A 25,300-nucleotide genomic window follows, 5' to 3' on the forward strand; every position below is an offset into this window, starting at 1 on the left:
ATAGTAGCAATTGGCTTTTTTTTTTTTTAAGGAACATATAGTAAAATATTTTAGGCTTCGCAAGCCGTAAGGTTTCTCACAACTACTCAAGTCTGTGACTGTAGTATGGAAGCAGCGACAGACAATAATTAAACTATGGGCATGGCTGTGTTTCAATAAAACCTGACAAAAATATACAGTGGGCTGGATTTGACCTGTGGTTTGCCAGGCCGTACTCCATGCTCTTCCTAGAGAAGGATCCTTTCCTGTGTCTCCAGTGACCATGTATATATCAAATCCATACCTTGGGACCCTTCTGTCCCCAAATCTGTATATCCAACTTCCCTTCCCCTGCTAAATCTGGTCCCCTTCTAGTGTTCTTAGTAAGAGGCACTGCCAATCATACAGCTGCACAAAGTAGAAAATAGGAGTCATCTTTGATACCTCTCCTTCTCTTATTCTCTAATTCTTTGAACTGGAGAAATATCTAAAAAAGACAAGTCTCTAAATGCCATTATTTGAAGCACACAGTCAAATTTAACATTTCACTAATAGAGCTAAACTTTATTTCCATGTTTATTACATGTTTATCTTTGATGTTGAATACATATTAGAATTGATTTAACATACAACTTTGGAGAAAAGCTGACATTCTCCACTGAATGGGTTAAAAAGGAATGTAAAGCTACAAAATACTTGTTTGAAGTGTTGAATTCTAAATTATGGCAAACAGAACAATACCGTGCCATTTTTCTCTTTCTAGTTTTCCAAGATGGATTTCATTATAAAATATTTTTCATAACAATTTACTTCAAGAAAGGAAATAAGTGATAATCATTAAAACCATTTTACTTTAAGTATAGAGTACAAATGAAGAGTCAACACAGAACTCCTATTTCCTATTTAAAATACAAATACTTCATGATATGAATTGAAGGGGATAAACTGGTATCGGTTGTAAATCTAGTGACTTAAGCAAACCCAACACATGCCATTTGCTTTTGTCTGGACTAGTTAGGCTGAGTTAAGGGTGACACACAGCAGAGTTCTATTTGATGTCTATGGTGACCACTGCTACTCAGAATGCGGATGGCTTAGTACTAAGTGCTTAGTGATGGAAATTCAGGATTCATCAGTTCCAACTGGCTAAGAGCTAACAGAATTAATCATTCCACCCCCAATCTATGGCCATGTACAAACGTACAGATTTTAGCATTCACTGAAAGCTTTAAAATAAAACTCCTCTAAATACTCTGCAACTGCTGAAATTCACAGTATACAAAGAATATTGTCTGTAGTGAATTTCAATGTTTAAACAAAATCAAAATTATAAGTGGTTATCAAAGTTACTGGCAATAAATATAGTTTCTTTTAATTCTCTGTAAGCCCCTTAGCACATTTTGTAAAGGTATTCTTTTTAATACTATTAATCTTTACTTAGATACATTAAAAAAAAAAGCTTAAAATTTTCTACCAGAAATTACAGGATGAAAATTTTTACTAAAAGTGAATAATGCTTATTGTTCTCATTAAAGTGTTTAGAATCATCTGCGAAAACCTATATTGTTTTTAATGATGCTTATAAAAGACATTTAATAAAGGTAACTCACCTCTCATTAGATTATTTTACTGATAAAATACTTTCTCAAGTAACTGTTTAGGACAGAGGATTTATGGCTTTTCCATTTTTAAAAATTCACATTTAATGTCATGTTGTTAAAGCTTTTCTAAATCAGTCTTCCAGTATCAGATTCTTAAATGAGAAAAGAAGTGACAAAAGAGACAAACTCTGTATCAACTTAGCCTCCTCCCTTCCCTGGAAATCAACATTTCTCTTAAAATTCAAGGCACACTCCTTTTTTTAGAACGGGATGGAGAAACTTTCTGGAAAGGGCAAGATAATAAACATTTCAGGCTATGTGGACTGCCATGTGGCCACTATTGTAACCACCCAGTTTCTGCTGTTGTCCTGAGAAAGCAGCTGTAGGTAAGATTTATGACAAACAAGGGCAGTCCAAATTTGGCCTGTGGGCCACAGCTGTCCAACCCCTGCCTTAGAAGAACAGACCTAAATATAAAAGAATCATCTAAAAAAACATAAAACTGGTCTCTAGTCACATGTGATGACTGACTCAGAATCTAGCAGTTAATCACTCTAGGATATTTTGATGTTGAACACCTCGAAGTTAGCCAACTTTCTGCTTTTGGTTAAGATTCTTCTATTCAAACCCATGTTGTCATGCTTTTCATTGGGGATAACTTATCTTCATTTAAGAACATGCTGGAGTATTATTTATTGAGGGATTCAGTTTAAAATTAATAAATGATGTCCATACAATTTAATATCCAATTTAATTTTTAAAAAACTTAATGAAAAATATAACAGAATCAAAAAATTTAAAATAAGTACACTCACTACCCATTCCAGTAATTCATTTAAGTCATATCAACTATAGAATAGGAAAAATAAATCCAGAAGTGTTAATTACTTTAAAATACACTACTTCCACTTTTGTCAGTATTTTACATTTATGTATATATTCTATAGTGGAAGCAGAAATTCTCTCTAAAAACATTATCTCCTTAAAATCTTGAGGTGCATATTACAGCCACAGGCAATATCTGACATACAAAATTGCAGTACAGGCCTTTTAAATTTGGCATTTCACTGGTACAATACAATGACCAACGTACAGAATCACTGTACAGTGCCTAGACATTCCAGTAAGAACCATTATTTTCCTTAATGTAGAATGAATAATACATATTCTACAAGGGGCAGTGAAGTTAGTAATTCTCTATAGGGTATGTCCCAACATAATTTTCAAATTGTACAATAACACAAACCACTTTGTTAAGGCCATGTTTTATTTGCTGATTAATGGACAAAAGGCAATGTAATTTATTTTCAAGTATTTTCTTGAAAGTCTGTGCTCATAAAAATTATGAAAAGTTGGAAAGACTGTTAAATCATTGAAACTTTAAATATATCTTACACAATCTTGTTTGTACAAAAATACAAGTTAAATATAAACATAAAGCAATTATGATAATTTTATGCAAATCTGTTTTATGTGATCTTTAGTTATATATAAAAGTTTCTTGGTTCTGTTATTTGTGAAAAGATCAATACCGGATTGAATTACTATCTATTGGCAAAGGGCCCTAAAAAGCTTACTTTAGCATTAATCTTTTACATGATTAAGTGCATTTCCCAATTTGAGATCACCTAAACACTGGAAAAAAATAAAAAAATGAAAGGGCGGTATGTCCATAAACCAACAAATAATTTGGCTGTAATGTATCATAAAACGCAAAGAAACCCCACACATCTGTACAGTAAACATCACGTATTACATACACACACAGGTGTATTATGTGCGTGCATGCACATAAACACATACGCACACAAACACCGCCAAGCACACAGACCCACTCATAAAACAAAGCCTAATGAGGTGCTGCTTCCAGTTCCATATTCAGCCTCGCATTTTTTCTTACTTCATCAAATGAATAGCTTTTTGTCACCTTCCCATTCTTGAAGACAGTGTGGAGAAGATCCTGCACAAAGATAAAAGAATTTAATAATTAGACTAACAAGGAAAATACTTAAGTAATGCTATGATGGATTAGACTGGTTAGTCAAATACACAGAGATGTTGATGGGGTTCAAATTATAAAGTGATTTTATACACAAAGGATGCTGGTGGAGCAGGCAGAGAGCAAATGGCTATGCAGAAATATTTAACATTTATGAATAGGAATGATCTAATTACATCATTAAAGGTAAAACAAAAAAACTTAACAGACTCATCTCCTTTTTCCCGATGGAATATGCTTACTGTTTGGTTGCCCAGAACTATGGCTGTCGCTGATAAACATGACAGGCATCAAGGAAAACCTGCCAGAACTTCCCATTCCTAGCCAACAGACTCAACACCAGTTAAACTCATCAACCTGGAATTTAATTAAATTTCCTAGTCACTGAGTTTTGGCCTTAAAACAAGCACCCCTGAAAAACAAGAAACCAAACCCAAACAGAAACAAAAATAACTATTGATTTCTTGACTAATGCATAGTGACTGATTTAAAGAGACTTTGTGGATATTACAAAAGTCACTGGTACATGTAGTCCATTTGATCCATGCAAGGGTAACAAAGATGAATTAAGAAATTAGGACTAAATTCCCTTTTGGGTCTGGTAAAGCTATTCCTGTCTCATTAAAGAATTATCTGCCTCTAATTATCTATCTAATATATGTAAGTAATCTATCATGTATAAGTTTTTCCACCTAGTCGGAAGATTGTGATACATGACATTATTTAATATTTTTGTCATTGTGTTGTTTCAAATCACACTGCTCTAGCTGTAGCATTTTCTTTCATGAAGTTAAATAAAACCTATCAAGGAATGGTGGTTTCTATTCAAAATGCTTAGATGATTATAAATTCATTACTGCCTCATATACTCTAGAATATCATTCACATACTCTTAAAATCAATGCCTTTTTAAAAGTAATAGTTATGACTATGTCTAACATAACTTTAGTCCATCTGGGATAAACTAATTCAGCAAAGTCTTGATAACTATAAGGGCTAAGTGAAGACCACTCAAAGAACTGTATTAACAGGCTAAATAAAGGAATGTAATTTTATTTATTTATTATTATTTTTCACATTGATTGTGTTTAATTGTCTTTTTTTTGGCCTATTAGATTATTAGCTTGAGTCAGTTGAGGAAAGGAACCTAGTTTATCTTTGCAAGCCTGATATTTAATACAGAGAAGGTATTCTACGAACCTGTTGGGTGAATTGGAGGAGTGAATGAAAATAGTTTCCATTTTTGGGGGAGGGGACAATCAAGTGTAATTATTCATGGGCAGGCAGTGAAATGTGCAGTAAGAATAGCTCCCCTCGTTATGTTCCAGGAGCCTTAGTGTCCACCTTCCTGATGTATGAGAGATTTTAGTAGGTGGACTCCACTCTTACTTCACTTTCTTATACAATGCATGAAGGGGGACAAACTGATTTGAAATTAATTTCTGTATCGGTCATTTTATTCTCTTTCTCTTTAATCTTTAATTCACTTGTTGCCCTCTTCAGTATTTGTGCATCATTCTTGTAAATGTTGCTTTTCATCATTATTAGTGATCAAGATAATGTTCTTCTCTATAATATGGGTTAGATTGTCCTCAAAATCATGAATAACAAGTACCAAGATAAGGAAGGAGGAGGTTTTAGTAATATGAACACAGCTGGAAATGAAAACTGCCAGACTGAGGAACAACCTCCCAGCCCCTGTGGAAGCCTAATGGAAATCAGAATTTGGAACCTGAAAATAAAGAGCTCTTGGGTACTTCAGTCGTTCCTAAAATGCTATAAAAAAGAAACAGATTACTTTTCCCCCTGGGAATGGACTCCTTTCAGTGGAAGATATTGTACCCCTTTTTTGTGGGAGACGATAAATAAGTTGTAAAGCAAGCCCTCCATTATTTGGTAAAGAAATGAGCCCCTTTTCATCCTAAAGGGATCTAATTTTAAAAGTTTGTTTAGGAACTTATGTATTTTTCAGTAAATACAATAGGAAAATGTTATTTCATTAATTTTGGCTCAAAATCTTAAAAGAATATAATAAAAGTAACAAATAGAATATTTGATATGGTACGAAGAATCTAAAGTAACAAATTAATGTGTTTATGTTTAATGTAAACTTCTCTGAGAATATGAATATTCATGAGTAGTTTCCCTCCAAAAATGAGTATTTTTTCCAATCCAGTGGCTTAAAAAAGAGAAATTTATAACTTTTAAATATAAATGTACTTTTATATGTTAAAGACCATAGCTCATATAGACTACTTTAGCATACTAAAAATCTTTCCAGATTGGTTGACTTGAATTAGAAAACTTGGTTAGTCTAGGTGTCACCTTTTATTGTTATATAATCTGAGTGAAGTCATGTAGCTTCTCACGTTACACTACTAAAATAACGTAATTTGCCTTTTTAACCCATAGAGTTGTTGTGAGAATCAAACCATCTAAAGAAAACCATCTGAACCGGATTCTAGTAAGTTTTTAAAAATGGAATTATCTTTTAACAACATTCTAGAAGTTGGATAGCCCTTCATTTATCTATTAAAATTACCCAAGTTTACTATAATATAAACAGTTATGAGAAGTCGAATAGCACCCTTTAAGTATGCTTAACTACTCCTCTTCAGAACAGACTCACTGCTGACTGGCAGTGAGAGACCAAACCCACAGTTTGCTGACGCTCCTCAGTCACTACCTGCTGGTCAGTAGAAACACTTCCTTTTTGTTTTGACTGTTACAAAGTATTTCACCCAATTTATGATCTAGCCACTTAGGTTTTTTATTTTATTTTGGTAGGCTAGGTCAACTATTGTATATTTTATAATAAAACTGTTTTGTTTTCCAAGAAAAAATATTGTTCTGAAAATAATTTAAAATTAAAATAGAACATAAAAGCCTCCTTTCTTGGCTGTGGGAGCCAAGTTACTACTGTTAAAAAACAACAACAAAAACCAAACCCAAGAGCAGATACATACATGACCATATTCCTCAAGGTCTCCTTTTCCTTCCTCAAGTGTAACAAAATTCCCTGCTGGTGTCCTATGTAAAGATAATCGACCCTTTTTGGACCTTTTGTTGGGATCAGCAACTGGGTCCTTGAAGACATTAACCTGGAATCCAAATTAAGAAAGAGAAAAAGAATCATCAGAAAGAGTCACTCAACTCCATTAAAAAAAAAAGTATATACATAACTTACATATAAATTTTAAGGCACTTTATAAGTATAATGAAGCCAATCCACACTGGGCTTTTAGAAACATAATTCTAGCTTGTTTTGCAGGACAGAGTCCTCTGTCAGGAAAAAAGATATGAATAAAATACAAATCTTGGCTATCCTTTCTTACCACTGCAGAATACCTAATACTCCATTTGTAGGTAGTGTCTGAGGTTAACACGTGAGCCTTCAAGTATCTCCTTTTATGTTACAAACTGCTTTTAAACTGATCTAATCATGCTATTAAAAAAAAAAAATCTACGTCAATTCAATTATATAACCTGTGGCAAGGGAACTAGGATTTTACTAAGGTATAAAGGCTTTCCTACTCCATAACCTTTCCCTTTGGTTACTTTTTTCTATTATCCTTGTCACTGTCAGAAGCAAAAAAGACCTAGAGAACCTGGAGAGAGCAGAACTTTTGTTTTAGGATCAGAAAAGTAGGAGGCAAAACATAATAGGAGCAACTAGTGATGGGTTTGAAAGAAGAAAACAGATGAGTCAATCCCAGAACTCTCCAAAGAAAGATGGACGTGAAGTAAAGCTGGGGACCAACCCAGGTATTTTTAAGAGAGTTGTTAGTATCCCCCACCCTTACCCTTCGACCCAGACTCTCAAGAGTTAATGGAGATCTAGTGGGATTGTTGTTCAGCGGCCTAGTAGCTTGGCCTCTCCTGTTCTCAGGCTACTAGAACGTGATTCTGGCATCACAACTCCAACCTCGTACTCCACCTTCCTAAAACACTGTTTTGATAGTGTTTACACTCGTACTTGCCCATCTTTAATATATGATGGCTAGGTTAGCTCACATTCCCATTCAAATATGGCCAACTTTTTGATTCAAAGTTACGTACTGAAGTAGTGGGAAATGCCTGACTTGCATTATGTCACTTAAATAATCTCGCATCTTATTTTTCCCCCTAAGTCATATTATTTATTACCTAATGTCTCTTTTCTTTCCTTGTTTCTGAGTCAAGGTCAGTGGTATCTGACAATATTAGGAATATTAGGGCTGGGTGGCTCAGGTGGTTAGAGCGCCGTGCTCTTAATGCCAAGGTCGCCAGTTGAATTCCCACATGAGCCAGTGAATTACGCCCTCTACAGCTAAGATTGTGAACAATAGCTCTTCCTGGAGCAGGGCTGCTGTGAGCAGCTGGAGGTTGGCGTGAGTTGAAGTGTGCTGCTGTGGACTGCCGTGGGCTACTGTGTGCTGCCGCTGAGTGGCAGTGTGCGTGGCCAGCAGCCAGTGAGAGCTGCTATGTGCTGCTGTGTGCTGCCATGAGGGGCTGGGGGCCAGCGTGAGCTGCCGTGAGCGGCCGACTGCCGACCGATGGCCTCGGCCGGGAGGAGCGCAAGGCTCATAATACCAGCATGGGCCAGGGAGCTGTGTCCTACACAACTAGACAGAGAAACAACGGCTTGAACCGGAGTGGGGGGAGGTGGAAGAAAGGGGGAGGAAAAAAAAAAATTATAGTTCAGAACCATATTATCCTTTAACTATTGCATTCAATAACTACATTCTACCAAGATACATAAAGAAGGTAAAAGTTAAAGGACATACCCCAAGGCCATTGGTTACAACATAACTACACTTGAAGGAACAATTCAAGAGATCTCTTGTTAACTTCTGTAGCAAAGCTCCACCAGAACCAAAGGAAATGTTTTCAATACTCCATTTTTTTTGCTTCATGCCTTCTACAATCTAGAAGATTAAAAAATAAAAAAAGAACAAAAACTATTATTAAGTAACCTGGAAGGAGGAGGAGATAATCTTCCACGGGCCATACTGATGAATAAACAATTTCGAGCCATTTTATAACAATAAATGATAAGAATAAGGCCTATATAAAGTTATATCCCACCATTTCCTCTTTTAAAAGATTCACCCACCCCAAAAAGGTCAGCCTGAGGGATAAGTGTGGAAGGAAGGGATTTCATTGAAAGTTACTGAACTTGTGCTGTTGTGTCATCATTGTGGTTACGGTTGGGGAAAAGAAGGAAATGAGAGGGAGTGAGAAAACACTGGCAATAAATATTCAAGGTACTTGAGTAAACTCCTATGTCTCTTGAAGTTATTGTCCAGATGCCAGTAGCACAAGCAATGGGACCTAGACATTTGCCCTGAATTACTACACTCTGGGAATGATAAATCATCCCTAATAAATTTCAATATATGTGATCACATGTCATAATACATGCCATATGTAATGGGGCATTTAAAAATCAACAGATATTGGTGGCGAAACAATATAAAATACTCCCTCCTACATAATAGTTGAAACATTGGAAGAGTCATTTTACTGTGGCTGGTACTCCACTACCATAAGCAAAATTAAGAAAAGACTGGGTGCTAACATTTATCACTGGATCATTTTTGGCAGAACGATTATCTACCTATAAGCCAGCTAGAGAAACCTGTATGAGCATACAGCTTTGGCAGCTAAAATAGTTTTTTCAAGGAATACATAATTTAAAAGTTATGTTAATTTATTCAGCTACATTATTATCAATGTCATTTATATTTCTTTTTCCTACGCAGGACTTATTAACACAGAATCTGTCTTATTTAACACATTCAATCACTTTTATGACAGAAGATGGCACATAAAATTTAGTAATCATTCCTTTAATTTCATGAGAATAGTCAAAAGGAAGTAACTGGAAAGTCTTGCTCTATTTTATTGAAACAGAACTTTTAGAAGTGATTAGAAAATTATAAGCAAATTTAATAGTCCTATGTGAATCATTAATAATATATATTCACCATATTCCCCTCAAATACTAAGAGTCTCAACCTGAATTATCTATTATTTTCAACACTGCAAGATAAAAATATATGAACTCCAAGGACCTTCACCTTCTTTTTTTTTTCAATTAGTTTCAGGTACACAAGACAAAGTAATACTTAGACGATTATCATTTATATCCCTCACACTGTGTGAACACCCCCCCATTCACTATCCCTCTGACATCGCACAGAGCCGTTACATTTCCTTTGTCTCTATCCCTAATGCTGTACTCAGCTTCTTGTAAGTATATACTTACATTTTATATATATAAAATTTATATATCAAATTTTATATATATAAAATTATAGTTGGCATTCATTATGGTTCAGCTTCAGGTGTACAGTGCAGAGATCAGGCATCTACATCATCCCTGATGAAGTCTCCCAAATGGGACAAGTGTCCATCGGATACCCTACAAAATCTTTACATTATTGATTACATTCTCCAAATTAATTTTCAAAACCCCATGGCAATCTTGTGAATACCGACTGTTTTCTAATCCCCTCACCTCCCGCCTTATCCCCACCACCCCGCCCATCTAGCAACCCTCAGTTTTTCCTCTATGCCTCCAAAACTGTTTCTGATTAGTTCATTCACTTATTCTTTTCTTTAGATTCCACATATAAGTGAGATATGGTATTTGTCTTTCTCTGTCTGACTTATTTCACTTAACATAATGTTCTCTAGGTACATCATGTTGTTGCAATGGTAAGATTTCTTTCTTCTTTATGGCTGAGTAATACTCCATTGTATAAATGTACCACAGTTTCTTAATCCAGTCATCTACTGATGGGCATTTTGGTTGTTTCCATGTCTTGGCTATTGTGTATAGTGCTGCAACAAACAGGAGTGCATAGAGATTTTTGAAATAGAGTTTTGGATTTCTCCGGATAGATACCTAGGAGTGGGATTGCTGGATCATAAGGTAGTTCCATTTTCAGATTTTTGAGATACCTCCATACTGTTTTCCACAGTGGCTGCACCAATCTGCATTCCCACCAACAGTGCACAAGCGTTCCCTTTTCTCCACATCCGCGCCAGCACTTGTTGTTTGTTGATTTATTGATGATAGCCATTTTGACTGGGGTGAGGTGGTATCTCATTGTGGTTTTTATTTGCATTTCTCTGATGGTTAGTGAGATTGAGCATTTCTTCATATGTGTTTGCCATCTGTATGTCCTTTTTAGAAAAATGTCTCTTCATGTCCTCAGCCCATTTATTAATTGGGTTTGTTTTTTTGGAGTTGAGTGAGTCTTTTATAAATTTGTGATATTAACCCCTTATCAGATATATCATTGGCAAATATCTTTTTCCATTCAGTAGGATCCCTTTTTGTTTTATTGATGGTTTTCTTTGCTGTGAAAAAACTTTTTAGTTTGATGTAATCCCACGTTTATTTTTTCTCTTACTTCCCGTGCGCGAGAGGATATATCAGTAAAAATTTTACTCCGGGTAATGTCTGTGAAGTTTCTTCCTATATTTTCTTCTAGGAATTTTATGGTTTCAGATCTTACATTTAAGTCTTTAAGCCATTTCGAATTTATTTTTGTGTATGGTGTAAGGAGGTGGTACAGCTTCATTTTTTAGCATGTGTCTGTCCAGGTTTCCCAGCACCATTTATTGAATAGACTGTCTTTACCCCACCGTACATTCTTGCATCCATTGTCGTAGATTAAATGGCCATATAGGCATGGATTTATTTCTGGGCTCTGTATTCTGTTCCATTGATCTATGTGTCTGTTTTTATGCCAGTACCATGCTGTTTTGATTACTGTAGCCTTGTAGTATAATTTGATGTCAGGTATTGTTATACCTCCCACTTTGTTCTTATTTCTCAAGATTGCTGAGGCTATCTGGGGTCTTTTATGGTTCCATATAAATTTTAGGATTATATGTTCTATTTCTGTGAAAAACGTCCTTGGTAGTTTGATAGGAATTGCGTTGAATATGTATACTGCCTTAGGCAGTATGGACATTTTAACTATATTAATTCTTCCTATCCATGAACATGGTATGTGTTTCCATCTATTTGTATCTTCTTTCATTTCTTTCTTCAGTGTCTTATAATTTTCTGAGTACAGATCTTTTACTTCTTTGGTTAAATTTATTCCCAGGTATTTTATAGTAAATTGTAAATGGGAGTTTTTTTTAAAATTTCTCCTTCTGATGTTTTATTATTGGTATATACAAATGCAACTGATTTCTGAATATTAATTTTGTATCCTGCTACTTTACTAAATTCATCTATCAGCTCTAATAGTTTCTTGGTGGAGTCTTTAGGGTTCTCTATATACAGTATCATGTCATCTGCATATAATGACAATATTACTTCCTCCTTACCGATTTGGATGCCTTTTATTTCTTTTTCTTGTCTGGTTGCTGTGGCTAGAACTTCCAGCACTATGTTGAATAGAAGTGGAGAAAGTGGGCAACATTGCCTTGTTCCTGATCTTAAGGGATCTTAATGGTTTTAGCTTTTCCCCATTGACTATGATGTTAGCTGTGGGTTTATTATATATGGCCTTTATTATGTTGAGATATGATCCCTCTATTCCCACTTTCTTAAGGGTTTTTATCACAAATGGCTGCTGGATTTTATCAAATACTTTTTCTGCATCTATTGATATGATCATGTGATTTTTATTTTTCATTTTGTTAATGTGGTGTATCACATTAATTGATGTGCGGATGTTGAATCACCCTTGCATACAAGGGATGAATCCCACTTGATCATGGTGTATCTTTTTAATGCATTGCTGAATTCTGTTCACTAATATTTTGTTGAGGATTTTTGCATCTATATTCATTGTAGATATCAGCCTGTAGTTTCCTTTTTTTGTGGTGTCTTTGTCTGATTTTGGGGTCAGGGTGATAGTGGCCTCGTAAAAAGTGTTTGGGAGTCTTCCCTCCTTCTGGATTTTTTGGAAGAGCTTGAGGAGAATAGGTGATAATTCTTTTTTGAACGTTTTGTAAAATTCACCTGTAAAGCCATGTGGTCCAGGGCTTTTGTTTGTTGGGAGATTGTTGATTACTGATTCAATTTCCCTGGTGGTGATCAGTCTATTCAAGTTTTCTGTTTCTTCTTGAGTTAGCCTTGGAAGGTTGTACACCTCTAGAAAATTGTCCATTTCTTCCAGATTGTCAAATTTGTTGGCATATAGTTGCTCATAGTAATTTCTTAAAATTTTTTGTATTTCTGCGATGTCTGTTGTCACTCCTCTTTCATTTCTGATTTTATTAATTTGGGTCCTCTCTTTTTTTAATGAGTCTGGCTAAAGGTTTGTCAATTTTGTTTATCTTCTCTAAGAACCAACTCTTGGATTCATTGATCTTTTGTATTGTTTTTCTGGTTTCTATTTCATTTATTTCCGCTCTGATCTTTATTATCTCCTTCCTTGTACACCCTTTGGGCTTATTTTGCTGTTCTTTGTCCAGATCCCTTAAGTGTGAAGATAAACTGTTGATTAGGGATGTTTCTTGTTTCTTTAGGTAGGCCTGCAATGCTATGAATTTCCCTCTTAGGACTGCTTTCGCGGCATCCCATAGATTTTGGGTCATCGTGTTTTCATTTTCGTTTGTCTCGAGATATCGTTTGATTTCTTCCTTGATCTCCTGTTTGACCCATTCATTATTTAGTAACATATTATTCAGCCTCCATGAATTTGTGTGTCTTCCAGTTTTTTTCCTGTAGTTCATTTCTAATTTCATAGCACTGTGGTCAGAGAAGACAATTGGTATGACTTCAATTTTCTTAAATTTATCCAGACTTGCTTTGTGGCCTAACATATGGTCTATCTTGGAGAATGTTCCATGTGCGCTTGAGAAGAACGTGTATTCTGCAGCATTGGGGTGGAATGCTCTGAAAATATCGATTAAATCCAAGTGGTCCAATGTGTCATTTAAGGCTGTTGTTTCTGTATTGATTTTCTGTCTGGAAGACCTGTCCCTTGTTGTCAGAGGTATGTTGAAGTCCCCTACTATGATAGTGTTACTGTTGATCTCTGTCTTTATGTCAGTCAATATCTGTTTTATATATTTAGGTGCTCCTATGTTGGGTGCATAGATGTTTACTAGGGTTATGTCTTCTTGTCGGATCGATACCTTTATTATTACATAGTGCCCATCTTTGTCTTTTAATATGTTCTTCATTTTAAAGTCTATTTTGTCAGAGATAAGTATTGCAACTCCAGCTTTTTTCTCATTTCCTTTTGCATGAAATATCTTACTCCAACCTTTCACTTTCAGCCTGTGTGTGTCTTTTGATCTCAGGTGAGTCTCTTGTATACAGCATATACAAGGGTCTTGCTTTCTTATCCACTCAGCCACCCTATGTCTCTTGATTGGAGCATTTAATCCGTTTACATTTAAAGTGATTATTGATAGGTACATAGTTATTTCCATTTTTAAATTTGTAGTTAGATTGTTTTCATCTTTCTTCTATTTACAGAAGTCCTTTTAGTATTTCTTGCAATGCTGGCTTGGTGGTAATAAATTCCTTTAGCTTGTTCTTTTCTGGGAAGCTCTTTATCTCTCCGTCAACTTTAAATGATAGCCTTGCTGGATAAAGCAATCTAGGTTGTAGGCCTTTGTTTCCATCACTTTGAGTATCTCCTGCCACTCCCTCCTGGCCTTCAATGTTTCTGTAGAAAAGTCATTTGATAGTCTTATGGGAGTTCCCTTGTATGTAACCCTCTGTCTTTCTCTTGCTGCTTTTAGGATTCTTTGTCTTTAACCTTTGCCATTTTAACTATAATGTATCTTGGTGTGGGCCTGATTGGGTTTATCCTGGTTGGAACTCTCTGCATTTCCTGGGCTTGTATGTTGGTTTCCTTCATCAGGTTAGGGAAGTTTTCGGACATTAATACTTCAAATATGTTCTCAATCCCTTGCTTCCTCTCTTCACCTTCTGATATTCCTATGATGAGCACGTTGTTGCGCTTGATGTTATCCCAGAGGTCTCTTAAACCATCTTCATTGTTTTTTATTCTGTTTTCTTTTTGTTGTTCTGTTTGGGTGATCTCTGCTAACTTGTCTTCTAAGTCGCTGATTCGATCCTCTGCTTCATCTAACCTGCTGTTAATTCCTTCAAGTGAGTTCTTTATTTCAGTAATTGTGTTCTTTAGTTCTAACTGGTTGTTCATTACGATTTCTACATCCTTCTTTATGTTGTCTCTAAGCTCCTTAAACATTCTTATCATCAGTGTTCTGAACTCTGTCTCTGACAGGTTGGTTACCTCTGTTTCATTTGGTTCCATTTCTGGAGGTTTCTTCTGTTCTTTTATTTGGGACATGTTTCTTTGTTTCCCCATTCTGGCTGACTCTCTGTGTTTGCTTCGATGTATTAGGTAGATCCCCTAGAGTTCTTTGTTCTTGCTGGGTTATCTTATGTAGCATGTGTCCTTTATTTTTGACTTGCACTACTTTGTTCTTCTTTGGACCTTCACCTTTTAACAAACCCACATTGAGAAAGGCAATCTTCTTAAATCCCAACCATCTAATTCTAGTGCTACATGTAAGGAATCAAGATGGAAACACACACAATTTATTTTAAAGTGATTCCTTAGACTTTACATAAATCCAGTCTCATGTCTTTATTATTATACCTGAACCTGAAAGTACCCAAGGGCCTCGAATTCAGATTTATTTTTCATTGAAATAACTGTGAACAAAATATAACTAAAACAATAATAAACCTTGTAAAATATGAAATTAAGGCATGTTCCAAAAGAGTGAATTTCAACATGGAAAAAATGAAAAGAATAGAACAGAAAAACAGAGGAAAAGAAAGGGACACAGATAAATGGACGGTAAGGTAGTTTGATTAAAAAAACAGAAAAAATAGTTTCAGACCTGTCACCTGATTTTAGATATGCCTCAGAAGCATAAGAATGAGAAAATTACAAAGAACAGTAATCACCTAGTGTCCTATCTCTATATTTCTGGCCCTGTTTCTTTAAGAGAGTCTTCCCATATAGCTATATAGCTTTATAATGAAATTATATAGCTTTATAAAATTTAGATAATTTAAAGTTTTAGTGAATTGTTCTGTTAAGAGTACATTTAGGGCCGGCCCGGTGGCTCAGGCGGTTAGAGCTCCATGCTCCTAACTCCGAAGGCTGCCGGTTCGATTCCCACATGGGCCAGTGGGCTCTCAACCACAATGTTGCCGGTTCAACTCCTCGAGTCCCGCAACGGATGGTGGGCTCTGCCCCCTGCAACTAAGGTTGAACACGGCACCTTGAGCTGAGCTGCCTCCCGGATGGCTCAGTTGGTTGGCGCATCCTCTCAACCACAAGGTTGCCGGTTTCGACTCCCGCAAGGGATGGTGGGCTGTGCCCCCTGCAACTAGCAACGGCAACTGGACCTGGAGCTGAGCTGTGCCCTCTACAACTAAGACTGAAAGAACAACAACTTGAAGCTGAACAGCACCCTGTACAACTGAGATTGAAAGGACAACAAATTGACTTGGAAAAAAGGCCTGGAAGTATACACTGTTCTCCAATAAAGTCCTGTTCCCCTTCCCCGATAAAATTAAAAAAAAGAGTACATTTAGATAAAAAAATTAATGTGTTCGTATCATTAAGATTTACATAAAACCAATGTCTTCTATTAAGATCCTCACAAGGATCAGGGGAAATTCCCCAGCAAAGTAGAGAAAAGGGTTCTAGGAAAATAACAGGATAATTAAAGGGGAAGAAGAAAAGTATTTAAAATATGTGGAACTTCACTTGCAAAGAGATCTTGCCAATCTTGAGAATCTGGTGCCATTTTTGTCGTTAATGACTAAATCCCTAATGGAGACACAAACAGAAAGAGAAGACAGACATTTCTGTGTTTTGTCCAACACAAGAGATTTTTGCCTTTTTTCCTAACTAAGCAGACTGATTTTGGCACACACAAACCTAGAGCAGGCTTACACCGTATGTAAACTTCACGGGATGCTACAAGAAGACTGACTGAGAGAAGCAATCCAACAGTGAGGCTGACTGTCACTTGTTTGAAATTAAATACATTTTTCATTTTGTCAAAAGTAAGGCATTTAATTTGGTATATATACAAAGCAAAACCACTCACTATATGTATTATTCCTGCTTCTAAAAACTTATTTGACCCACTTCCAATATGAAGAAAGCAGGTATCACCCCATCAGCCTTTAGGTAAACCAACACTTGAGTACATCTGCATTACACAAATGATTCATTCTCTGATTGTTCTGTTTAAGGTTTGACCAATGCCAGAATATTTGTCTCAATATTTAACTTTGTATTCATAGTTAAAAAAAAAAAAAGTTGAAGTTTTGAACTGAGTCTCAACTTTTAAAATGCACATACATTCTCAAAGTTTATTTAAAAACAAAAAGAAAAGAAAGAAAAGCTGAGAACTCAGGTTTTTTTTAAAGGCAAGTTCAAATACCTGTTTGAACAGCTCAACTTAAAGAGCTCAGCACTGGAACCAGGAAGGGCAGGTCTAGCAGTGAAGAGAATGGGGCTAATGGGTTTTCTGAAATTGGTAGAGTACCCTGCTCATGTTTCTTCATCAGACAGGGGGATTAAGTGTGTGTGAGGGTACCCGCCAAACTGCCTAAAATGAAGGAATGGGTAATAATGCTTAACTGATGCCAAGATAAGAAACTTTTAACTCAGCTGAGCTAAGGAGACAACAGCAATTCCATATGCCAGCTGAGGTTTCCACACTCAGGCCCTGCTTCTCACAGCAGGTTTTTCTTCTATTCTTTCCTTTTTACACGAAAGCCCCTAACCAATACCAAATGCCTTAGAGGAGTTTGGGGGAGTTTCCACTTTTATCAGGCAAAGCAGTTTGGGAGGGTTGGTGGAAGAAACCTCACTTCTCTTATTCCAAGAAAGCTATTCCAGACACCACCTTTAGGAGCTCCAACTGCACAGAACCACAGAAGTCATGTCTGTTACATGTAGGAGTTCCTACTTTTAAACAAATCTTTGGAAAACAAACTATTTATAATTTGGGTACTGAACTTACTCTAACCACACCAAACTTTCACACAGAAAATCCTTTGATAACTTGTGTTATCCAAGTGGATACCATTGGAGACAATATACATTACAATGTCAGTGGCTTACAATAGCAGATGGTCCATGTTCTGACACCAGTGAGATCCTTAGTTTTTATGGAGTATTTAGGTATTAGTTAAAATGAAATTATAGCTCATCAGAAGCTTATTTGAAAACAAAAGAGGCAGAAGCTGTAGTGTAACGCACTATTTGGTTAAATCTAACAATAGTGATAATAGTGTTTAATTTAGAAGAGCTGACAAACCATTTTATAATTTTTGAAAAAGCACATATTAAAACCATTTGAGTTTCACACTTAAGAGTATGTAAAGTTCCATTCTATTAAAACTGAGACCTATTTGGGCAGCATCAAGATTTTTTGTTTCATATACAAGGAACATTCCTTGACTGGCATTTTCTTGTGTCATAGTGATATTTCTTTAGGCTCATCATCTAGGGTGGCCAGTGAGGACTGGGAATATAGTAAGTGTGGTTTGGCGGGTACTTCTATACTTTAACTAACTACTATTTACAAAGTTTAAGCAATTAACAGAAAAGACATGTACATTATAAACTTATGAAATGAATCACAACTGTACTCAAATTATTAATGTGTTTATCAAACTAATAAAAAGGAGCTTAATTATGATTACATTATTGGAACATTTACTATAAAACACATACCTCTTGTAAGGTATTAATATCTACTCCATCCCCTTGAATAACTCGAAGATAAGGTGGCAGCAACTTGTAGCCCTTTGAGTTCTCAGTCACAGGGAACTTCTTACCTAAAATATCCAAAACCTGTACAGAAAAATACACACCCAACACAAAATAACTAAAACTGAAAAAAAGTGTAAAAATGACTTTGCTTTGCTAGACAATCTTGAGAATATAAAATTAATGAAATTACTTAAAAAATTTTACAACAATATGTATAAGCCTTCTAAAATTTAGTCTCAATTCCTTTGATTATGACAGAAACAGGCATGCTATTTTCTATCAAGTCAATTTACATGGTAAGTGGCTCAAAACATAAAGATTTTTCCCTTGTATCTTTCAAATTATACAGATTCAGGAAAAAACCTCTAACTTTAGAAACTTAAAACAGTAAATATAATAGTTTTAAAAGGTATAGAAAGCATCATTTAATAAACTCATAATTATACTTTTGACTTGGATTTATTCTGCTTGTGTCCAATAGTTTTTGTTTGGTTTAATTTTGATATCACAAATATAAATCCATTTGAATTACAAAATTCAGAGAAATGATGGTATGTAGACAAAGCTGGAAATAAGTATATATAACCCCCAGTTTCTCTGAAGTTCTCTTCATTTAAAGATGACACCCATTTTTTGACACCCAAGCCAAATTGCATAATATGCAAATTGTACCACTCATCCATTAACTACTGGAAGTTTTATAGCAGCTGAAATACCTAAATATTGATTTAAAATTTCTGAGAAAGCTGGTCAGAGATACAAAGACCTATCAGACAAATTTTCTCCCCAACAATCAGTCCCTTTTCCTAAATAAATTGGTTTAAGATTACAACAATGAGAAAATTCCATATTGATGCCTCAGTTTATTCTTAAAACTAGGTCTACACATTTTTATTAGGTAACAGGAAAAAACATGAAACCTGTTAAGTTAGCGAAAACCAAATCTGTTAATACTTCAGGTTAAGATAAGACCTTCAGATCGGCCTATTAGTTAATAGGAAAAGAGCTCCTTGATTCTATATTCCCTTCCCCCCTTATTGGCTCTTTTCTGAATTACTGAAAGAAAAGACTTATTTCTAGCTTTTCCCAACATTTAATATATCAGTAAATACATTCCTTCAATTCCTTGGAAATGATCTCCCCACCTTTCTTAAGGGGTAAGTAATGTATCATCTAATCATTAGTTAGGAAACAGTGTGGTAACGTGAGAAGGCCATAGTCAGAAAGACCTGCAATAGGGACTTAGCTTATTCTCTATGTTGTCTTGTGTGACCTTGAACAAGTTACTTTAACCTCTCTAAGTCTGTTTCTTAGTCTATAAAAAAGAGATAACATTTATTATAGGGTTTTCATAGAGATTAAATGACACAGCTTAAGTAAAGCCCCTAATACAATGTTTTTCTAGTAGTGAGGTCAAATAACCTGCTCATATTGGTGTTTTTCAAAGAAGGCAAAGCCCTGAACACTAAAAAAATGCAGCATTGCTACACTGAGGATCAACAGTATCTCTAAAGAATCACTACTTGAAAAGCATTTTCAAATTTTTTTTATTCCACACCACCATGTACTTATTTCTTTTGCACTAAAAACTTCCAAGGTATAGCAATGATTTGTGATAAAGGAAAAGAAAGAAACCATAAACTTGGTAACCAATTCACAAGATTGGTTAAAACGGTAATGCTATTAATTTTGAAAGTAGAAAAGAAAATATCTGCAACAGTACTTAACTGTCTATTTGACAGTATAAATAAATAACCCATAACTCTGGGTATCCTGTTATTAATGTGTGACCTTGGGCAAATCTATTACTCTCTCTGGGCTGCAACTCTGAAATAAGGGGACTGGTCCAGATAGCTCTGTAATGGTGTGTGTATAAATGAAAAGTAGTGTTGATGCAGCTGGTGTGTAGGCATTTTAATAATCAAGTTACGTATTAAAATTTACCTTTAATACAGTGTCAAGAGGATTTCCAGAATCAGGTCTGATTATTAGTGGTGCCTCTGTACTTCTTGATACTATTAAATGTCTTAGATCTTCACCCCATATTTTCTCACACGCATTATAAATATCATAGCTATCGCTGACCACAGATACAGGCACTGATGAAAACTGTGTTACTATATGTTCAAAAGCATCTTTTTCATGGTCTTTCCCCCAAGCTGTTATGGTACTAGAAAACAAAATGAAAATAAAGATTTACTTAGGCAGACACATTAGCTGTTCCTGAATCATATTTCATGTTTACTACACCGCCAACACTGCAGAGAAGGTGAGTGATTTAGTTTAATGAATGCAGACCAGGTTACTTGAATACCTGGGCCCCTTGGCCAATTTTTTTGTATACCTCTCTAATAGTTGTTTTAGTTTTTAAGTCAAACAGAACCAACTACAGTTCTTTTTTTTTTTTTTTTGGTATTCCTGAACCTACTCATTTAAAATCAGTGAGCTACAAAAGTACCCGCTGAATGTACTCTATTTATTATGCCAAGATGTTAGAAAGAATGAACATGCTCCCATTATTGGCTAGTACTTGACTCCCTTCTGTGAATTTTCAAAACCATATACCAATAATAGTAGGGACATGTATTTGATCTTTTTTACTTTTCAAACCTTACACTTAAAGACAATTACTCATATACTATACTATATACATATAGTCAACTCTTTACCTGTAATATCTTCAAATGGCCAGTAATAGGTAGTCATTTATTTCATTTATAGATTCTCCACTACTAATTAATACATGCCCAAGGAATAAGAATTCTTAGTCTGAGCAAAACACAATTAAGATGGGCAATAAACTGTGAGTTTCTATAAGGCAAGAATGGTTATAGTGATTTTTACAATGTCCTCAGTATGGTTCTTCTTATTGAATAGATTAATATACGTATGTAACTTAAGTACTTGTTGGTTAACTAATACATAATTTTTAAAATTCTTAAACAGAATAATGAATTTGAAAATTGCTGCCATTTCCTCATGCCAAGCAAGTTTTCTCCCTAATTTTCTTGTCTTTGCCTCTAACTTATTTTCCTAAGTAAAATAATGGAAAGTAAGACAATCCACTCATTCATGATAGAACTCCATGTAGATATAAATTTATTTCAAGATTGACTGAAGAGCCATACTAATTTATGTTTGAAATTGTCATTTCGTCTTAATTTATTTTCTAAAAGATTGGAGTAAACTTTTCTCGTGCTGTCAATGGTACGCTGAGGATAAAGGGAGCACGTACAATTCAGGATTATAAAGACTTAGCCTACCCCAGAGACCTCTCTCATCTGAAATGGACAGATAGCCAGCCTGTTTACATAAAACTCATTTTATGGTGAACACTCTTCTAAACAGTTACAGAGACTGCCAGTAGCTATGATGCCAACTCTATTTCATGCAAGCATCTGCAGGCTAAGGGAAAATTACGATATGAAGAGAAGCCTCTTCTTCATATCAAGAATTGCTATTGTCTTCTTTATAAGGGAGAGAATTAAGCTCAAAGAATACCAGTACTGGATAGCTTTGTAATGGAAGAACAAACTTCTATTGTTAGAGGTCATGCCAATTGTTACTCCTATTCTAGTGCCATATTTGGTATATGGAAATCATAAATATTTGTTCAATGAATTCTACTCATTCTATAACTCCAATTTCCAGCAAATTAAATTTGGTATCTTTCCAAAGTTTGAGGGAAAAGTTATGACACTGCATACTTCTAGTCGATTCATATATTCCTTAAGAAAATATTTATAACAATAATGGCAGTGCTCTAAATTTTAGAGTTCTATTTTAAAGTTATTTTAGATGTTAGTCATTTATCCTCAATGACCTTCTGATGTTAGAGATGTAAAATTTTAGCTCCTCCTGTTGTTTGGTTGGATGGAGGAACTGGAGAACAGAGAGTTAAGTGACTTGCCCAAGGCCACCCAGAATGTCAGCTGTAAAGGTTCCTATGGTTTCCCAACTTTCAGTCCAAAGTTCTATTCACTATACCTATGCTGTCGTTTAAGATTTTGCTGTTTAAGAACATCTGAAATAATCTTATGTATTAAGGAACTGAAAATTTACAAGTAAATATCATGTGACTATGTAGATTTTCAGTGTTTTACCACGAAAGCCCTAAAGATATTATCTTTATTCTCAGATTTATACTACCATACTCATATTACTTTAAACAAAACCAGTCACGAGTCTAATATATGGATACTACATTAAGTTTTAAAAAGATGCATATATATCTAGTCCAAAATAAATATACTGTAACCCCAAAACTTTTACCTGTTGATAAATTTTCCGTTTCACTAGTCTTAAATGTGAAAGTATTCAAAAGGCCCTACTAATACAGCAATGCTCATAAATGTTAGCTGAATCTACTCTCTACTGAGCCCCAATTCAAATCATCGAGTTCTAGCAATTTCATCTCCCAAGCTACTGCTCATGTTTACCCACTTCTTTCCATAGATTTAGCCACTTGGCTCTGGTGCAGTATCTTTCTATAAAGCCCCCTACCGTCTCTTTTCTCACTCTCTTTTTTTTTTTCAATTCAGAGGATATCCTATCAAAATAATCTTCCTGAAATATTTCTTTGACATCACTTCTTTGCTCAAAAACTGTAATGCCCACTCCCATTTGAAAATGGAATTAGAATAACCCAGCACAAATTTGAGGGCCTTTGCTAAACCTGTCTTCCCAGTCTACCCTACGTTGCCTACAAAATCTCTGTTTCATCCCTAATTCCCTAAACACACTTGCACTCTCCTCTTTCAGTCTTGCTCTTTCAGGACAATGCCTGACACATGGTAGGCATGCAATCCACATTTACTTAGCTAATCAGTGATTCCACCATGACTGCCATTAAATTTTACCATTCCTTCAAGAAGGCAAGATTTCATACCATCTCTATAAATTTTTTTAAAAATTGTTTATTTTTTGTTTATTTCTTTGTCTTTTATCTATAAAATCTTTCTGGATCCTGCCAGTGGAATATACCTTCCCCACCTTGCACCACTAGAACACTTTAATTGTAACTCTTTAAAAGTACTTAATCAACAGAGCAGAATGTCGCTAGTGTATTATTTTTATCCCAAATATAGGGTCATTTTTTTCTCTTTAATCTTTCTATCCCTTGTAGCACTTAGTAGATTGCCTTGAATAAAAGCTCAGCTTTATTCTAAACTCAGTGCTAGCTTTGGCACGCTGCAGTATTAAAATATGAGTTGAACTTAATAAACCTCCTCAAATAGTAAATACCTTTTGTTAAGAACCAGAAATAAGGTTTGCCATAGATTTTTAAAACTCCACTGACTTTCATAAAGTTACCTCTAGGACTAGAACAGCTGCTGCCTAGAATTATAACTGCCTTCTAGTTTAACGAGATGGTTTAGTAAGATCAGATAAGGAAGCGAAGAAGAATCTGAACTCTCTTCCTTCCATCAAAAGGGCTTAGGTGATCATCTACAAATGAGAGTACTGGGTCCAGATGACAATTTCTAGGGCAAAGATAGGTGAGGTCATGCAGAAGAGCAGGGAAAGGGGAAAAAGTGACCAGATCTCAACAGTGATGTGTCCAGACTTAATTTAACAAATAAAATATATCTGATATGGCAATAGAGTCGTTGAAAAAGTTTTACCATAAAATCCATACAGCAATGTAAGAGTTGAAAAAGATCTTAATTTGTTTCTATTAGGATAGTTCTCGGCCTCTGATACTAATCTTTATATAAGGTATAAATACTGCATTTGTATTGCTTAAATTCAGGAAGATTTACTGAAGTACATGGCTCTGTAGTTAAGCAAAACATCACTCAATTACAAACACAAGAGTGAAAAAACTTAGTTTTAGAAAACAAATGTTTGGATAATGGGAGGATGAAACCAGAATTTTACCTGTGTTCTGCTGCTGGAACAGAATAGCCTGGAACAGGATCTTTTGTTCCATAGTATTTTTTAATTAAAGCAATTCCTGCTACTGTATCTGTTCCTTTGAAGTTAACCAAATGAGCAGAAGCTCCGATGCCAGCAGTCTGGAAAATAAACCATAAATCAAAATCCAAAAAGGAAAAGAAAAACTCATACTTGAGGTACACAGCATAGCTCACAAGGAATTATTATTCTCGTTTTCTTAGAGATAGTTAACTATTATCAGATAATAACTCCTTACAACAAAGATCCAGTTTTTCCCAAATATTTAATTCAATTATCTCCTCAGAGAGAACTACTTAATACTGATCCCCCCCATTTCTCATCACCCTCTTTTCCCTTACTTTGCCTTGTGTTTCTCTGTGGCATTATCTGACATCTGCTATATTTATTATGTCTGCCTGTCTGTCCATTTGTCTGTCAGCCCATCCATCCATCCAATATATAAAGGATATGGACATTTGTTGAAGGCTATAGTCCATGTGCTTTGAACAGAGGCTGATGTATGTAGATAGTTAATATATATCTGTTCACCGAATCTCTGGAATTTCAAAATATGGCCGACATAGAACCAACATCAATCTCATAACTTCCCAGAAAATTTATAATGGTAATCTATCGACAATCCACATTTTATTCAATGAGGTTCATTTCAAAGCTTCTTACCTCTTGGGAAGAGACTCCTCTGTAGCCAAAATCATGCAACTTGTACTCCAGACCATCTAAGTTACCAGATGTTTCTAACAAATACTTGGCCAATATTTTCTTCTGCTCTCTAGAATTTGTGGCTACGGTGATTGGATACCAGGACTGAACAAGAATAGTCTGTAGCAATAAAATTAACCATATATATTAATACATAAAATATGGGGTTCTTTCTGAGGAAAATCCTAGCTTTCTCTGGAGATATGTCCTGGGCTTCCATACTATTTCAATTGTATAACAGGATGCCTACACATGTATTCCAGATATGGTGCATAGCTCAGCTCTCAAATCAGCAACACGAAGGTAAAGCATACTGGGCCCTTACCAGTAGAGAATGTCAAATTACCTAATTCTAC

The 25,300-nt window shown here is 35.3% G+C and overlaps 1 protein-coding gene across 2 annotated transcripts in view; it reads right to left on the reverse strand.

Moving 5' to 3' along the window:
* Positions 1-515: 515 nt before the first annotated feature.
* The window catches only part of NAMPT (nicotinamide phosphoribosyltransferase), a 44,509-nt gene continuing 19,724 nt past the window's right edge, over positions 516-25,300 (reverse strand). For both annotated transcript variants that reach the window (XM_019745377.3, XM_088797810.1), the window contains 7 exons: positions 24,906-25,064; positions 24,207-24,343; positions 20,271-20,496; positions 18,288-18,407; positions 8,346-8,486; positions 6,546-6,680; positions 516-3,540 (listed from right to left, as the gene is read on the reverse strand). In XM_019745377.3, the coding sequence (XP_019600936.1) occupies positions 3,430-3,540; positions 6,546-6,680; positions 8,346-8,486; positions 18,288-18,407; positions 20,271-20,496; positions 24,207-24,343; positions 24,906-25,064 (1,029 nt within the window). In that variant the 3' untranslated portion in view covers positions 516-3,429. The remainder of the gene's footprint in view (positions 3,541-6,545; positions 6,681-8,345; positions 8,487-18,287; positions 18,408-20,270; positions 20,497-24,206; positions 24,344-24,905; positions 25,065-25,300) is intronic.

The sequence above is a fragment of the Rhinolophus sinicus genome, chromosome 4 (assembly GCF_057876585.1).
Source record: "Rhinolophus sinicus isolate RSI-liver-muscle chromosome 4, RSI-T2T, whole genome shotgun sequence".
Classification (NCBI taxonomy): domain Eukaryota; kingdom Metazoa; phylum Chordata; class Mammalia; order Chiroptera; family Rhinolophidae; genus Rhinolophus; species Rhinolophus sinicus.